Below are 14,402 nucleotides of genomic sequence, written 5' to 3'. Positions count from 1 at the left end.
ACACTGTTATGTAAGAGCATGAGTCAGCAAGAAAGCATAAGGATGTGGCTTGCTTAGGCTCATAGCAAGTATCCAATCAGAACAGCAGAAGTGGCGCGTGGACAGAGCGTGCACAGTGCTTGCAGCCAATAGCTTAAGGTGTGACCGCAAGATAAGGAAGTATGTATGTTATAAAAGAGTTGTGTTAACTACAATAAAGTGACTATTAGAGCATCATATTGGTGTGCTGTAGTCCGTTCCTCGCATGGACCCCAACATTGTGGTGACCCCAACGTGATCTTCGCAACGGAGAAGAAGGGAGACCAGACGAAAACGCGAGGGTGACTGCCGTGCCGGCAGAGGTAAGCCGGGCCGTTCGAGAGAGACGGGAATCGTAGGCCTACGTGACTAACGGCAGGATGGGTGGTGCAGTATCTGCACTGGAAAAGGCGGCGGTGGAGTGTATTCTGCAGATAGCCGCACAAACTGAGACTGAGATAAAAAGAAAAGAAGTAGAAACTTTGCTGGGATGGGGCCAGCGAAGAGGCTTGCTAAAAAACACCAATCAATTGTTTTCTGCAGCTTGCTGGGACGATCTAGGGCAAGAACTTTGGAAATCAATTACGGTGGGAAATAAAGAGGCTGGAAAGCTAACCACACCTTGGAAGAAGGTAAGGGATATGCTGGAGGCTATGTCCTCTGAGGCGAAAGTGCAATCCGCTCTCAAAAAAGTACTAACAAAACAAGAGGAAAAAGAGCGGTCACCGACGGACCCTGTAGAGGCAGCCCCTACCTATGAGGACTCACCGATACCCTTTCCTCTGCCCCCCGCCCCCGCAGGCTCGGTGCCTGCCGCTTACCCTGCGCTTGAGGTAGAGTTTTGGGGTGGAGAATCAACAGTCCCATCAGCCCTGTTAATGCCTCATGAAATGGGGCCGGAGGCGACATCTGGGGTCTCGGTACCCCCTCCGGAGGATGACAGGGGCAAACAGCTGCTGGTGAATCCTGAAACTGTACCCCTTCCCATGGAAGTAGAAACAAATGAGTCAGACACCACTCCTGAAGTGGACAGTCACGCGTCTTTGTGAGAGTTACTGCAGTGACAAGAACAGCAAATGCAGGAAATGTTAAAAAAAATGGAGAAGCTAGATGGAGGAGCTAGTAAGACATCGCGGCAACTCGCTTACAATAAAGCCTCGCAGGCGATATCTAGTGGATTAGAGGCTCTCGGACAAGCTATCGAGAAGCAGAAAGGTCTGCCAGCAGAAGCGGAACTAACTCCAGCAGAGCTAAAGCACAAAGAGGACAAAATCCGGAAGTGGGCGCGACTGTGTCGAGGACAGGATGTGGGAGGAGGCAGCAACTGACGCGTACCTATGCGACAGATATGGGAGTGGCCTGGGTGGGCCATCATCTTCCCTGGGCGGACCATCGTCTTCCCTGGGCTGGTCATCGTCTTCTCGTTCGGGCATGCGCCAGCTGACTGACCCTCCTCGACAAGAGAATAGCACTCAAAGACCTGCAGGGGGAGGTCGAGCCCCATCTACGCCAATGCCAGACTCTTCAGATTCCGATGATCCTGGTGATGAACAGAATACACGGCCTGGAGCATTACCCGGTTATGATCCAGGGCAACGATGGCGGGGCGTCATTCGAGAGGCTACCATCGAAGGCGTAACATTACCACATAGCATCACCGCAATGCCAGTTTTCACACAAGGAGATCGTCGTCAATGGGCACCGTTTGATTGGAAAACTGTGAAGCAGTTGCAAGAAGCGGTGATGCAGTACGGAATGGACAATAAACATGTGATGCAGTTGCTAACATCATTCTTTAAAAAACAAACATTAACACAAGTGGACATACGTGCTCTTGGTGAACTGATGTTGCCACCCACTGCGTACCTTTTATTTTTGGAAAAGTGCAGCAAAAGGTGGAGATAGCCGCTGTTGAGAACATACGCCGAGCTGACGGGGACCCCTTGAGACTGGCGTCGATTGACGCACTATTAGGGAAAGGTCAGTACGCCGATGGTGCGACACAAGCTGCTTTACATCCACAAGTGTTACAACAATCACAGGCCTTAGCATTGGCTTCATTAAAGGAGTTGCCAAATATAGGAACACCTAAGCCCCCTTACACAACGGTCAAACAGAAGGCAGGTGAACCTTATATGCAATTTGTTGATTGCTTAAAAGACGCCATTGATGCATCGCCGAATTTAACTCCTGAAGCTAAGGCCGCAGTCGGGAAGGATTTAGCAGTCATGAATGCGAACCCACAATGTCAGCAGATTCTTGCCAGTTTGGGAAAGACGGCCACACTGGCAGATATGATTGAGGCTTGTAGCAAAGTTCCAATACTGCAAGCAAGGGTGGAAAAGGCGCGGATTCATGCTCAAGCCCATGCTGACGCCTTAGCTGCAGTTTTCAAGCCACCATGGAAAACAGGGCAAGGAGACCGAGGCCCATCCGGGACAGGATGTTATCAGTGTGGAGAAAAGGGACACATGAAGCGGAGTTGCCCCAAGAGGAATACCCCAAACAAGGGGAGCAACCCCGGAGGATCCACTGGGCTTGCAGGTGTGTGCAATCGCTGCAATAAATTTGGGCACCAGGCGAAGGACTGCCGATCAAGATTTAAAAAGGATGGAACCCCGTTGCCGGGAAACTTGAGAAACAGCGCCGGGGAACGGGGCGCGATGACACCACAATACCGTCCAGCAGCCTACCCCATTCAGGTTGCCTCTCAGAGCTCTCAGCTTCCACCAGAGGGAGCGCAGGCGTTGATTTGGCCGTGGGATCAGATGTAACAATTACAGATGGCGCCGTACACGTAATTCCCTCAACCGTTAGCGGACCTTTAGGCTATGGACTCAGTGGATTGTTGTTAGGAAGATCATCAGCTACCAAACAAGGTCTTCTGGTACTACCAGGCGTCATCGACGCGGACTACACTGGACAAATTGGAATAATGTTGCGAGTATTAAACCCACCTGTGACGTTGAAACAAGGAACTAGAATCGCTCAATTAGATCCGTTCCGATCCAGTGTTCCTAGAGCCGTTGACAACGCCAGAGGGAATCGAGGTTTTGGTTCCACTGGAGCCCCCACAGTCACATTTGTGCATGAAATAACTGCTGCCAAACCCTGTCGAACAGTTAATATCAGAGGACCCAGACACATAACATTAACCGAGAAGCAGATGTTGTTGGACTCTGGAGCTGATGTTACCATAGTTCCTCGTGTGGCCTGGCCAGAAGCATGGCCTCTTGAATCAGTTAATACCACTGTGGTCAGAATCGGAGGCGCTTCACCCGCACATATAAGCACTTGTTTTGTAACAATCGAGGACTGTCAGGAGAAAATAACGGCTCCAGTTCGACCGTATGTGTTACATACCACTATTTGGATTCTGGGGCGAGATGTGCTTTCGCAATGGGGATGCGTTCTCCAAACGCCTTTTTAGAAGCGGCCATTGCGGCGAGCAACACCTGACCTACACTGAAGCTTACTTGGTTAACAACATCACCCGTCTGGGTGGACCAATGGCCGCCACCCGAAGAAAAGCTCGCACACTTACAGGAGTTGGTGCAAGAACAACTTGATGCAGGTCACCTAGTATCATCAACAAGTCCATGGAACACACCTGTATTTACAATACCTAAAAAGTCAGGGAAATGGAGATTACTGCAAGATTTAAGGGCTGTTAATGCTGTCATGCAAGACATGGGCCCGTTACAGCCAGGGCTCCCTACGCCTACTATGTTACCACGAGGATGGGATATCGTCGTGATCGACCTCAAAGACTGTTTCTTCACGATACCCTTGCATCCGGATGACTGTGAAAAATTTGCATTTACAGTTCCCTCCATAAATCGTGCAGCACCAGCAAAGAGGTATCATTGGGTGGTATTGCCACAAGGTATGAAGAATTCTCCAACAATTTGTCAGTGGTACGTGGATCTGGCTCTACAGAAATTTCGAAAGATGCATGAGGGAATGCTGATTTACCATTCTATGGATGACTCGCTACTTTGTCAAAAGGGAACCATCGCCAGCGAAGTGGTAGAAGAATTGAAGTCGGATCTGGAAAAGTGGGGCCTGGTCATAGCCCCGGAAAAGGTGCAGCTATCAACACCTTGGAAATATCTAGGGATATCGCTTACCGAATCCACTGTTCGACCTCAGAAATTGGAGATTCGAGCAAATGTAAAGACCTTGAACGATGTACAGAAATTAGTGGGAGACATTCAGTGGATAAGGACTGTCTGCGGCATCACCAATGCAGACCTTCAACCTCTCTTCGAAATGCTTCAGAAGGGTTCCGCACCTCAAGAATCCCGCGAGCTCACAGAAGAAGCTCGATCTGTACTGCAAGTAATAACTCAAAAGATTGCCTTGTCTTGTGCTTCACGAGTAGTGCCTGAATTACCCGTGGACTTGTACATTTATAATATGGACCTTGAAGTGTCAGGCATATTAGGACAATGGGACCCATCTCAGTCAAATCCACTTCAAGTGCTGGAATGGGTGTTTTTACCCTCTCATGGTAAAAAGACTATCACTACAAGGTAGGAAGCTATCGCTCAAGTCATTCTTAAAGGGACTGCACGGCTATTAGCTGTGGCTGGACGAACACCTGACAAGCTTGTTATTCCAATCAGCCTCGACTAAATACCAGATGTATGTCAACGAGAAAAACTTATGTCCTTAGCCCTATTGAACACGACGGTGCAGAATGACAATCACTATCCGTCACACCCCATCTTTAAAACTCACATATCGCTGGAAGAACGGCCTCTTGTCGTCAGTGAGCCGTTGCAAGCAATCACGGTGTTCACTGATGCAAGTAGCCACACTGGAAAAGCTGGATTTGTCTGGCAAGAACAGGGAGAATGGAGAAAACATGTCATCGTAGCAGAAGGATCTGCTCAGGTTTTAGAATTACAAGCTGTACTCCTGGCCTTACAAAAGTGGCGCGAAGCACCCTTAAATTTGGTAGTGGATTCCCTATACGTGGTAGGGGTTGTGAAACGCATACACCGATCGTTGCTTCGCCATATCGCCAATGAACTGCTGTTCAAAGCCTTTCTCAACCTATGGCATGAAATGCAACACCGTCTACACCCAGTATTTATCACCCACATTAGAAGCCATACCAGTTTACCCGGAGGTTTGGTGGAAGGAAACTCCCGAGCCGATCAGTTGGTATCCACGTTTCCGGTGGACAGATCCCCACAGGCAAAATTAACAGAGGCTCGGCAATCTCACCAGTTTTTTCACCAATCTGCAGCAGCATTGCGATCGCAATTCCAATTGACAAAGACTGATGCAAGGGCGATTATAGCTTCTTGCCCTGATTGTGCTAGAATACCTGCGTTACAGATTGCGGGAACAAATCCCAGGGGACTCCAACCCAGACAGATTTGGCAAACAGACATCACCGAATATGCTGCCTTTGGCCGACTCAAATATATCCATGTATCAATTGATACCTGCTCCGGTCACAGGTGGGCTACAGCCCTGACCTCCATGACAGCTAAGGCTGTTAAAAAACATTTGTTGCAAGCTATTGCAGTAATGGGCCAGCCAGAACAAATTAAGACTGATAATGGCCCTGCCTATTGCTCTGAATCGTTTGCAGAGTTTATGCAGAAATGGGGTATTACACATATACACGGTATTCCATATAATTCTACAGGGCAGGCAATTGTGGAACGTGCACATCGCACATTAAAAAAGCATTTAGAAATTATTCGAAAACAGGGGGAGATGGGACCACAGGATGCGCTACATAAAACATTGTTTGTATTAAATTGGCTAAACCCTAAGCAGGACTCGCAAACACCACCTGCCATAGCTCACGGGCAGGGAAATCAAAAAGACCTCAGTAATACAAACGTATCGGTAAGGGTATTCATCCCAGAATCAGGCACTTGGGAAGGGCCAAAGCAATTGATAACTTGGGGCAGAGGGTATGCTTGTGTCTCCACAGGAAATAACTGCGAATGGGTTCCGGCCAAATGGGTGAAGCCGTGGCTAGATGAACCAGCCGACGCTACAGGATCAGGCAACTCTAACACCAGAGGCCTTGAGGAGGCGTGATCACCACCTTGCACGTATCATTTGGCCGTGGCTCCAGAATCTGAATCCAGAACAGAAAATGCGGGAGCATCATGGGTTTTTGGGTGACTGGTTGGGTGATCTGGGAATTGGAGGGTGGATAGCCAGCCTAGTGAAAGGCTTGGCGCAAGTATTGCTATTCATCTTTGTCTTGGTACTCTATATCATAAAAGGTTTGCAGGGAATGGTATCAAGAACCATTGCCATTGTATTAAGAAAGAAAGGGGGAGATGTTGGGGCCTGGATCGTGGAAGAACTATAGAGAGAACATACGAGTACACTGTTATGTAAGAGCATGAGTCAGCAAGAAAGCATAAGGATGTGGCCTTGCTTAGGCTCATAGCAAGTATCCAATCAGAACAGCAGAAGTGGCGCGTGGACAGAGCGTGCACAGTGCTTGCAGCCAATAGCTTTAGGCGTGACCGCGAGATAAGGAAGTATGTATGCTATAAAAGAGCTGTGTTAACTACAATAAAGTGACTATTAGAGCATCATATTGGTGTGCTGTAGTCCGTTCCTCGCATGGACCCCAACACTTAATAGCTGTTTTTTATTATAGGAGAGGGAATGGCTCTTAAATACTTTTAAATTTTGAATAGTTTGGCTAAAACAGATTCATTGTTTGCTTCTGGCATTTTAATGGCAGCCTGTGTGAACCAAGGCTTTCAGCATTGTTTCTTTTTTTTTTTTTCTCGCTATTCTTTTGAAATCCAAATTATTTTTTTTTCATATTATTTTCCAAGCTAATTTTGTCCTGTGGTAGGGACTGACAAATATAGAATTTAAACAGTGTTTTGCTTCTGTTTTGTTTTTGGGAAGGAGATCAGTAGCTCAGAATTTCATATTTACTGTTAAATGCTTTACCTGAGGGGAGATATCCCAGTCAGTTCTGACAGGATAGAATGTTTCTATTTGTGAATTTTAGAGCTCATTTTTCTGATACCTTCCACTAAGAGATGCAAGGAGAAAGGACACGAATGTTCAAAGCAGTAATAGCTTCTACACCTCTGCTAACTATCTTCAGATGAAATGTACTAGTCAAAACACAGGAAATCTTTACGGAACGTTCCCATAGATAGAGTAATCATACCAGAGTTTAATTTTGCATAATATATAACAAAAAATCTTGAATTCTCCAGTTAAACTTCTCTAAGCTTAAGCTAATTAAGAAGCTATCAGGATGGCTAAAAGAAAGGATTTAACTTGGATCTTAAATCTTGTATTTTTGGAATCTGGATTCCATTTAGAAAAATAATATGATTGCACTGATTAGCATTTTGAAATAAATACTACCTGAAACATATACGTAGGCATTTTTAAATAAAATAAATCTCTGACAATTGCTTGGAATTACTTAAATCCTGTAACATATTAAGCATCAATAAAGGAAGCACTGCCCAGGCTTATCTATGGAGATTCCATAACAACTGACCTACTTGCTCAGGGAAGTATCACAAATTTGCTATCTTTTTCAGCCCAGATAGCTTAAAAAATACTTCAGTCCCTTCTCAGTTCAGGTTTGGGTTATAGAAGGTCTTAAAAGCTAAAATATTCATGTCTGAAACCGTAAGTCTTTCAATGCCAAGATACACAGTTCTTTACCACCTAAGACAGACTGCAGTTAGATCCTTAATACTTATCACCTGCATGCATAGTGCTCAGTCTCATTTTCTCCAGTCAATTTAACTTTTAAAGAGAACTTGAAATGTAACTCCAGGTAAAATAAATTTAATTGGTATAGATTCTCAGTCAAGTTATAACGAAAGCATTTACAACCTGTTCCATTACAACACTTCCTGTTTAGGTTAAGTTTTCAAGAGTTTATTCCCTAGGGTTATTAAACTGCATCTTATTGAACTTGGCTACCAAAAGAGCATTTAAATGGGAAATCTATTTTTCCTTCCATTTCTTGTGGGCATATTTTAATTTTCTGGCAGAGCATTCAGTCGATTTCATGCCAAATCGATTAATAGATCTAAACCTGACCTATTAAAGGTGGGGTTTTGTACCTAGACTCTTTGGTATTCCTGTTTTAAAATAAGAAGCCTTTCGCTTTGCTAAAGGACAAGGAAACCAGTTAACAAGGTATTCGAGCCCCGTTCATGCAGGGATTACATGAGCTCACAGCTACACCTTCCCCACGTGTGATGGAGCTATCTAACCGCCTCAGTCACGCCAGTAGGGCATTGCGTGCGGCATCCGGTTCGTCGTGTTCGCTTCCTCCGCTATGCGGGCGCTGGGGCTGCTCCTTCCCGCAGGATCTGCAGTCCGGTGCCCTGGTAGCCCAGGGTGGGTAGTGTGTGCGTGAAGAGAAGCCGGGGGGGGACGCGACCCCGACCTGGTAACGGCGGCCTGGCTGGCTCCTTAGGAAACCGGAGGGAAGAGAGGGTTTTTCTCCCCTCCCCTCTTGCAGAGGGGCTTTCGCGGCTGAGCTCGGAGTCCTGTCTGCCCGGAGCGAGGGCGCCCGCTCCCCCGTGAGCCCCAGCCGGCACGGGAAGAATGGCTGCCCGCCCGGAAACACCTCCAGGGAGCAGTCGAGTTCGCCGTTAGAGCGCCCGCGTGCTAGGACGCTCTGGCAGGCGCCGCGCGCTCCTCTGTGCTGTCAGGCCCGCCTCTCCGGCTGTGTGGCACCGCCGTGAGCGGAGCGGTCGTGCAGGCTCCGCCATGATGAACAGCGGAGGGATCGGTGTGCCGCTCGGCTTCCCTTTGGGGCCCACGTCTGTCGTCCAGGTCACGAACCTGTCCTCGGCAGTGACCAGTGAGCAGATGCGGACGCTTTTCGGCTTCCTGGGAGATATCGAGGAGTTGCGCCTCTATCCCCCGGAGTAAGTAGGGCCTGCGCCGGCCTCCGGAGCGATAGAGACTTGGGATGATGAAGAGGCCTAGAGGGGTCGGGAGGATGGAGGGGAGGGAAGAGAAGAGGCAGAAGGCCCTATCTTGAGTGTGGGCACCAGAGTCTCTCGCACGGAGGGGGGGTTCACGTGGTCCCACTCCTTTGTATGGGGCAGGAGCGTTAGGGAAAAGGGGCTTTACCCGGGCCTAAGATGGCGGCCCTGGTCCGGAGGAGGGGAGCAGCCGCGGTATCTCCGGAGTGACCTGTAGAAACATGGCGGGTTTTGTGTTCTCGTGGTGGCGGCTGCCGGCACTGAGTCACAGCCTAAGGCCTGTCGAGAAGCGTGCTCCCAGGCTGCCCCAAAGCGCTTCTTCAGTGCAGGTCTCGTTTCCCCACTTTTCCTGACAGCCTCTTTTCTGTGGCCCGCCTTTCTCTTCGCTCGGACTCATCCCAAGTGGAGGGAGGTCGGGTGGGAGCGCCCCAGGCCCGACCCCCGCCCGACTGGCTACCAGGCCGCCCGCCCGGGCGATGGTTGCCCTCTTTTTGTTCGAAGGGCTCTTTTCTCCGAGAAAAGGCCGCTCGAACAGAAGCTAGCATAGCTGTTAACAGAGGAACGGTACCTGCCCTGTGCTCAGAAATGCCCCCAATAAGACGTTTGCAGTAAATGAAAGTTAATAACAGACATGACGTGTTTCTCTAAATTGTAGCTGCCCTCATGTCAGCTGCATGCGAGAGATCTGCTCAGATGGGAGATAATATTGTTATTTTGCGAACCTCAGTGTTTCTTCCAAGCAGATGGTGGCCAATGGAACAGGGGAGCAAAAGAAATATTTTTTTTCTTAATCCATCTGTTGTATTAGGAAGTGAATGACAGACATGTCCTTTCAAACCATTTATCTTTTTCCTTATGAAAATTAAACAGGAATAGCAGAAAGGGGCAGGGGGAGTCATTCACATCCATACTTCAATTTTAATACAAAGATGACAGAGGAATAAAATTTCAATTTTTTAAAAACTAAATAGCAAAAAAGTTGGTATTTGCCCATTTTTATCCGTTACTAGATTATACTTGGCTAGATTTGAATGTGGACCATTCAGAAAAATTAAATGTGATTTAATATGTATATAAAGTATATGTAATAGGTATCCATTCACATAATTATAAAACAGACTTACCAAGTTTTAAACACTCTTTAATAGATTTATGGTGAGTTTTGTACAGTTTTCTAGGTTTTTACTTTGGACTTGTTCTACAATACACTTGTTTTCTCCTGACTTAATATATTTTTTGTTATAGCTGTTGTTCTTATTTTTCACTGTTATATAGCAAATTTTAAGGCAAATAGGTATTTTCTTGACATTCGTATGCCAATAATGTTTTTGCCTATGTGTAAAATTTTGCCAGTCTATGTATACACAAAAAATATTAAAATCCAGTACCATAGCAGGGTTTGACATGGAAATGTCAAGGTTATAATGCAGTAAACATCAGTTCTAAATGATTAATTTAGTTTTCAGAGATAGGATGTGGGATTGTGATTACTTATTTTACTCTTTGTTTTATTTACAATTTTTATGTAAAACTTTTAGAAATATGCATTTCCTTGCCAAATAGTTCTGGACATTTGACCTGACTTTCAAATTATTACCTTGGAAAAAAAATTAAGTATTTAATCTAATGCCTGCCTTGTGAAACAGTAAAAACATGCTTCCTATTGACTCTCTGAAAATATATTTTAATGATGTTATGATAAGTTCAGAAAATAGTGTTTCATTGACAAGTGCATGGGTACCAAAGGTATCCCAAGCAAAAAGATGCTACAATAGATGTCTGCAATTTGTTAAAATTATTTTCTGCTCCTATTCTTAAGTATTTAATGATTTAAGGCTTAGATTTTTTTTTTTTTAAATAAATTCTTTTTATTAATTCAATTAAAAAGGAAATTTGCTTTTTACATTAGAGTCAACATCAGACAAAAATTAATGTCATCCCAGTCTTAGCTTTAAAAACATTTCTGTAAGCAATCCAAACTTCTGATGTATTCTAGAGCATGACCTGGTTATCTGGTATACAGAGAAGGCTGAGGTATTCAATGACTTTTTTTTGTCAGTGTCACGGTTTAAGGCTAGGCCAGCTATTAAACCAGTGGCAGACGCTCTCTATTAACCCTCCTCCCCCCATCAGAAGGGGAAGGGAAAAGGGAGAGAGACTTATGGGTTGGAAAGTTAAAACAGTTTTAATAAACTATAATAATGAAAAAGAGTATAATAATATTAATGAAATAATTAAATATATACAAAACCAAGATCGAGCTCCCCCGATGTCGGTCACGTCACCACCGGCACTGCAGGGCAGGCTCCAGGAAGGCCCAGGCTGGGCCCAGCGACAGACGGGAACTGAATTCAGGGATGCACGGATCGGGATCGGGGGCAGCAGGAAAACAGACAGAGTCCTCTTTGGACACTGGCCATACCCGAAGGGGCGAGAAGGGAGAAGAAGGCCTGAGAAGAAGGGGACAAGAAGGCCCGAGACCCTCACGATCCCCTCGCTTTATACTGAGAATGATGTGTATGGGATGGAATACCTTGTTGGTCAATTTTGTGTCACCTGCCCTGTCCGCTCCTCCCTGCAGGTGTGACCCCCCTTTGGCTCTTCACTCGTAAGCAGTGAGGAATTTAGCAGTGACCTTGGTTTCTCTAAGACTAAGTACAGCAAGAGCCTTTCTGCACAACATCCCTACCGGTGCCTCAGCGATAACTATAAACTTCGAGCGTTATCAGTCCTGGAAGCAGACACTGTCTGCAAAACATGCAGTTAGTTTCAGAAAGTGCAGTTACTTAGAAGAGACTTAGCTGAAAGTAAAAATCACTGAAAGGAAAATTGGCCTGGTTTAGGCCAAACCAGGACATTCTACCTCTTATTCCATACCATTTACATCATACTTAGATCACCACTACCTTTTCATTTTCAAATATATACAGATATCACTAGTTTATGATTCATCTCTATACAAAAGTTTGTTAAGTTCATTTAGTTCAGGATTGTGGGTTTCCATCTGGCATAGCAGTCTCTCAGGGCAGGAGAGATGGTACGAGATTGGTCGTGGTTCGTGCCCTCAGGTTGCAGGTTAAAGATGTCAGTCTTGAGGAGGTTACTGGATGCCACTTGACGAAGCTAGCTCCGGTCTCATCACCACTGCCTCAACCTGAAAGACACTTATGAACACTGTTAGTATTATGCAGCAATTAACATAATACAGTTCAGAATTAAGTATTCTCACCCAGAATCAGATCACCTTCAGGGACACATCAGACTTCACCATCCTGCAGCATCACCCACCAAGTACATCCAGGTCCTTGAGCAAAACCAATCCCATGAATGGGTTTGCCTTTGCCTGTAGCAAGAAGAATCCAGACAGTTTTTCCCAATAGATTCCTTTCATGCACCACAGGGACTTTATCCCCTTCTACTGTATGTAAAAGGTCCGACTGAGCAGGGCCAGCTCGATTGATAGATCCCCTGGTGTTAACTAACCAGGTAGCTTGTGCCAAATGCTTATCCCAGTTTTTAAAGGTTCCACCCCCCATTGCTTTCAGGGTAGTTTTTAACAGCCCACTGTATTCTTCAATTTTCCCAGATGCTGGTGCATGATAGGGGATATGATATACCCACTTGATGCCATGCTCTTTGGCCCAGTTATCTATGAGACTGTTTTTGAAATGAGTCCCATTGTCCAACTCAATTCTCTCTGGCGTGCCATGTCGCCACAAGATTTGCTTTTCAAGGCCCAGAATAGTGTTCCGGGCAGTGGCATGGGGCACAGGGTATGTTTCCAGCCATCCGGTGGTCACCTCCACCATGGTAAGCACATAACGTTTACCCTGGCGGGTTTGAGGGAGTGTGATATAGTCAATTTGCCAGGCCTCCTCATATTTATATTTCAACCACCGCCCCCCATACCACAAAGGTTTTAACCGTTTGGCTTGCTTAATTGCGGTGCACGTTTCACAGTCGTGGATAACCTGTGCAATAGAGTCCATGGTTAAGTCCACCCCTCGGTCACGAGCCCATCTGTATGTTGCATCTCTCCCTTGATGACCTGAAGTGTCATGAGCCCACCGAGCTAAAAATAGTTCACCTTTATGTTCCCAGTCCAAATCTATTTGGAATACTTTAGCAGCCTGATCCGCTTGTTGGTTGTTTCGATGCTTCTCAGTTGCCCGACTTTTAGGTACGTGAGCATCTACATGACGTACCTTCACGACTAGTTTCTCTAGCCAAGCAGCAATATCTTGCCACAATTCAGCAGCCCAAATAGGTTTACGTTTGTGCTGCCAGTTGCTTCGCTTCCACTGCTTTAACCACCCCCACAAGGCTTTTGCCACCATCCATGAGTCAGTATAAAGATACAGCCTTGGCCACTTTTCTCGTTCAGCAATGTCTAAGATCAGGTTCGAGACCATCTAAGGAACCTGGAGGTGCACAAGTCCATGGGACCTGATGAGGTCCATCCGCAGGTCCCGAGGGAACTGGCAGATGAAGTTGCTAAGCTGCTATCCATAATTTTTGAGAAGTCGTGGCAGTCTGGTGAAGTTCCCGCTGACTGGAAAAGGGGAAACATAACCCCCATTTTCAAGAAGGGAAAAAAGGAAGACCCAGGGAACTACAGGCCAGTCAGCCTCACCTCTGTGCCTGGCAAGATCATGGAGCAGATCCTCCTGGAAACTATACTGAGGCACACAGAAATCAAGGAGGTGATTGGCGACAGCCAACATGGCTTCATTAAGGGCAAATCGTGCCTGACGAATTTGGTGGCCTTCTATGATGGGGTTACAGCATTGGTGGATAAGGGAAGAGCGACTGATGTTATTTACCTGGACTTGTGCAAAGCATTTGACACTGTCCCACAGGACACCCTTGTCTCTAAATTGGAGACATGGACTTGACGGATGGACCACTTGGTGGATAAGGAATTGGCTGGATGGTCAATGGCTCAATGTCCGAGTGGAGACCAGTGACAAGTGGTGTTCCTCAGGGGTCAGTATTGGGACCGTTCCTGTTTAACATCTTTGTTGACGACATGGACAGTGGGATTGAGTGCGCCCTCAGCAAGTTTGCCGATGACACCAAGCTGTGTGGTACGGTCGACACGCTGGAGGGAAGGGATGCCATCCAGAGGGACCTGGACAGGCTTGAGAGCTGGGCCTGTGCAAACTGCATAAAGTTCAACAAGGCCAAGTGCAAGGTCCTGCATGTGGGTCGGGGCAATCCCAAGCACAAATACAGGCTGGGCGGAGAATGGATTGAGAGCAGCCCTGAGGAGAAGGACTTGGGGGTGATGGTTGACGAGAAGCTCAACATGAGCTGGCAATGTGCGCTTGCAGCCCGGAAAGCCAATCATATCCTGGGCTGCATCAAAAGAAGCGTGGCCAGCAGGTCAATGGAGGTGATTCTGCCCCTCTA

At 46.5% G+C, this 14,402-nt stretch overlaps 1 protein-coding gene and 1 long non-coding RNA gene across 5 annotated transcripts in view; both read left to right on the top strand.

The window, feature by feature from the left end:
• The first annotated feature begins 205 nt into the window (after positions 1–205).
• Positions 206–6,559, top strand: LOC137675743 (uncharacterized). Its single transcript, XR_011049983.1, has 3 exons — positions 206–341; positions 562–650; positions 5,978–6,559. It is a non-coding gene; the product is annotated as an uncharacterized lncRNA (long non-coding RNA).
• A 1,901-nt stretch (positions 6,560–8,460) lies between these two features.
• LOC137675734 (splicing regulatory glutamine/lysine-rich protein 1-like) overlaps positions 8,461–14,402 on the top strand; it is a 74,791-nt gene continuing 68,849 nt past the window's right edge. For 3 of the 4 annotated variants that reach the window (XM_068421927.1, XM_068421928.1, XM_068421929.1), the window contains exon 1: positions 8,461–8,930. In XM_068421927.1, coding sequence (XP_068278028.1) covers positions 8,770–8,930 — 161 coding nt within the window. In that variant the 5' untranslated portion in view covers positions 8,461–8,769. The remainder of the gene's footprint in view (positions 8,931–14,402) is intronic. The other variant, XM_068421926.1, reaches the window with a different exon arrangement.

Source organism: Nyctibius grandis, chromosome W (assembly GCF_013368605.1).
Source record: "Nyctibius grandis isolate bNycGra1 chromosome W, bNycGra1.pri, whole genome shotgun sequence".
Classification (NCBI taxonomy): Eukaryota; Metazoa; Chordata; class Aves; order Nyctibiiformes; family Nyctibiidae; genus Nyctibius; species Nyctibius grandis.
This window is presented reverse-complemented; position numbering and strand designations above follow the sequence as displayed.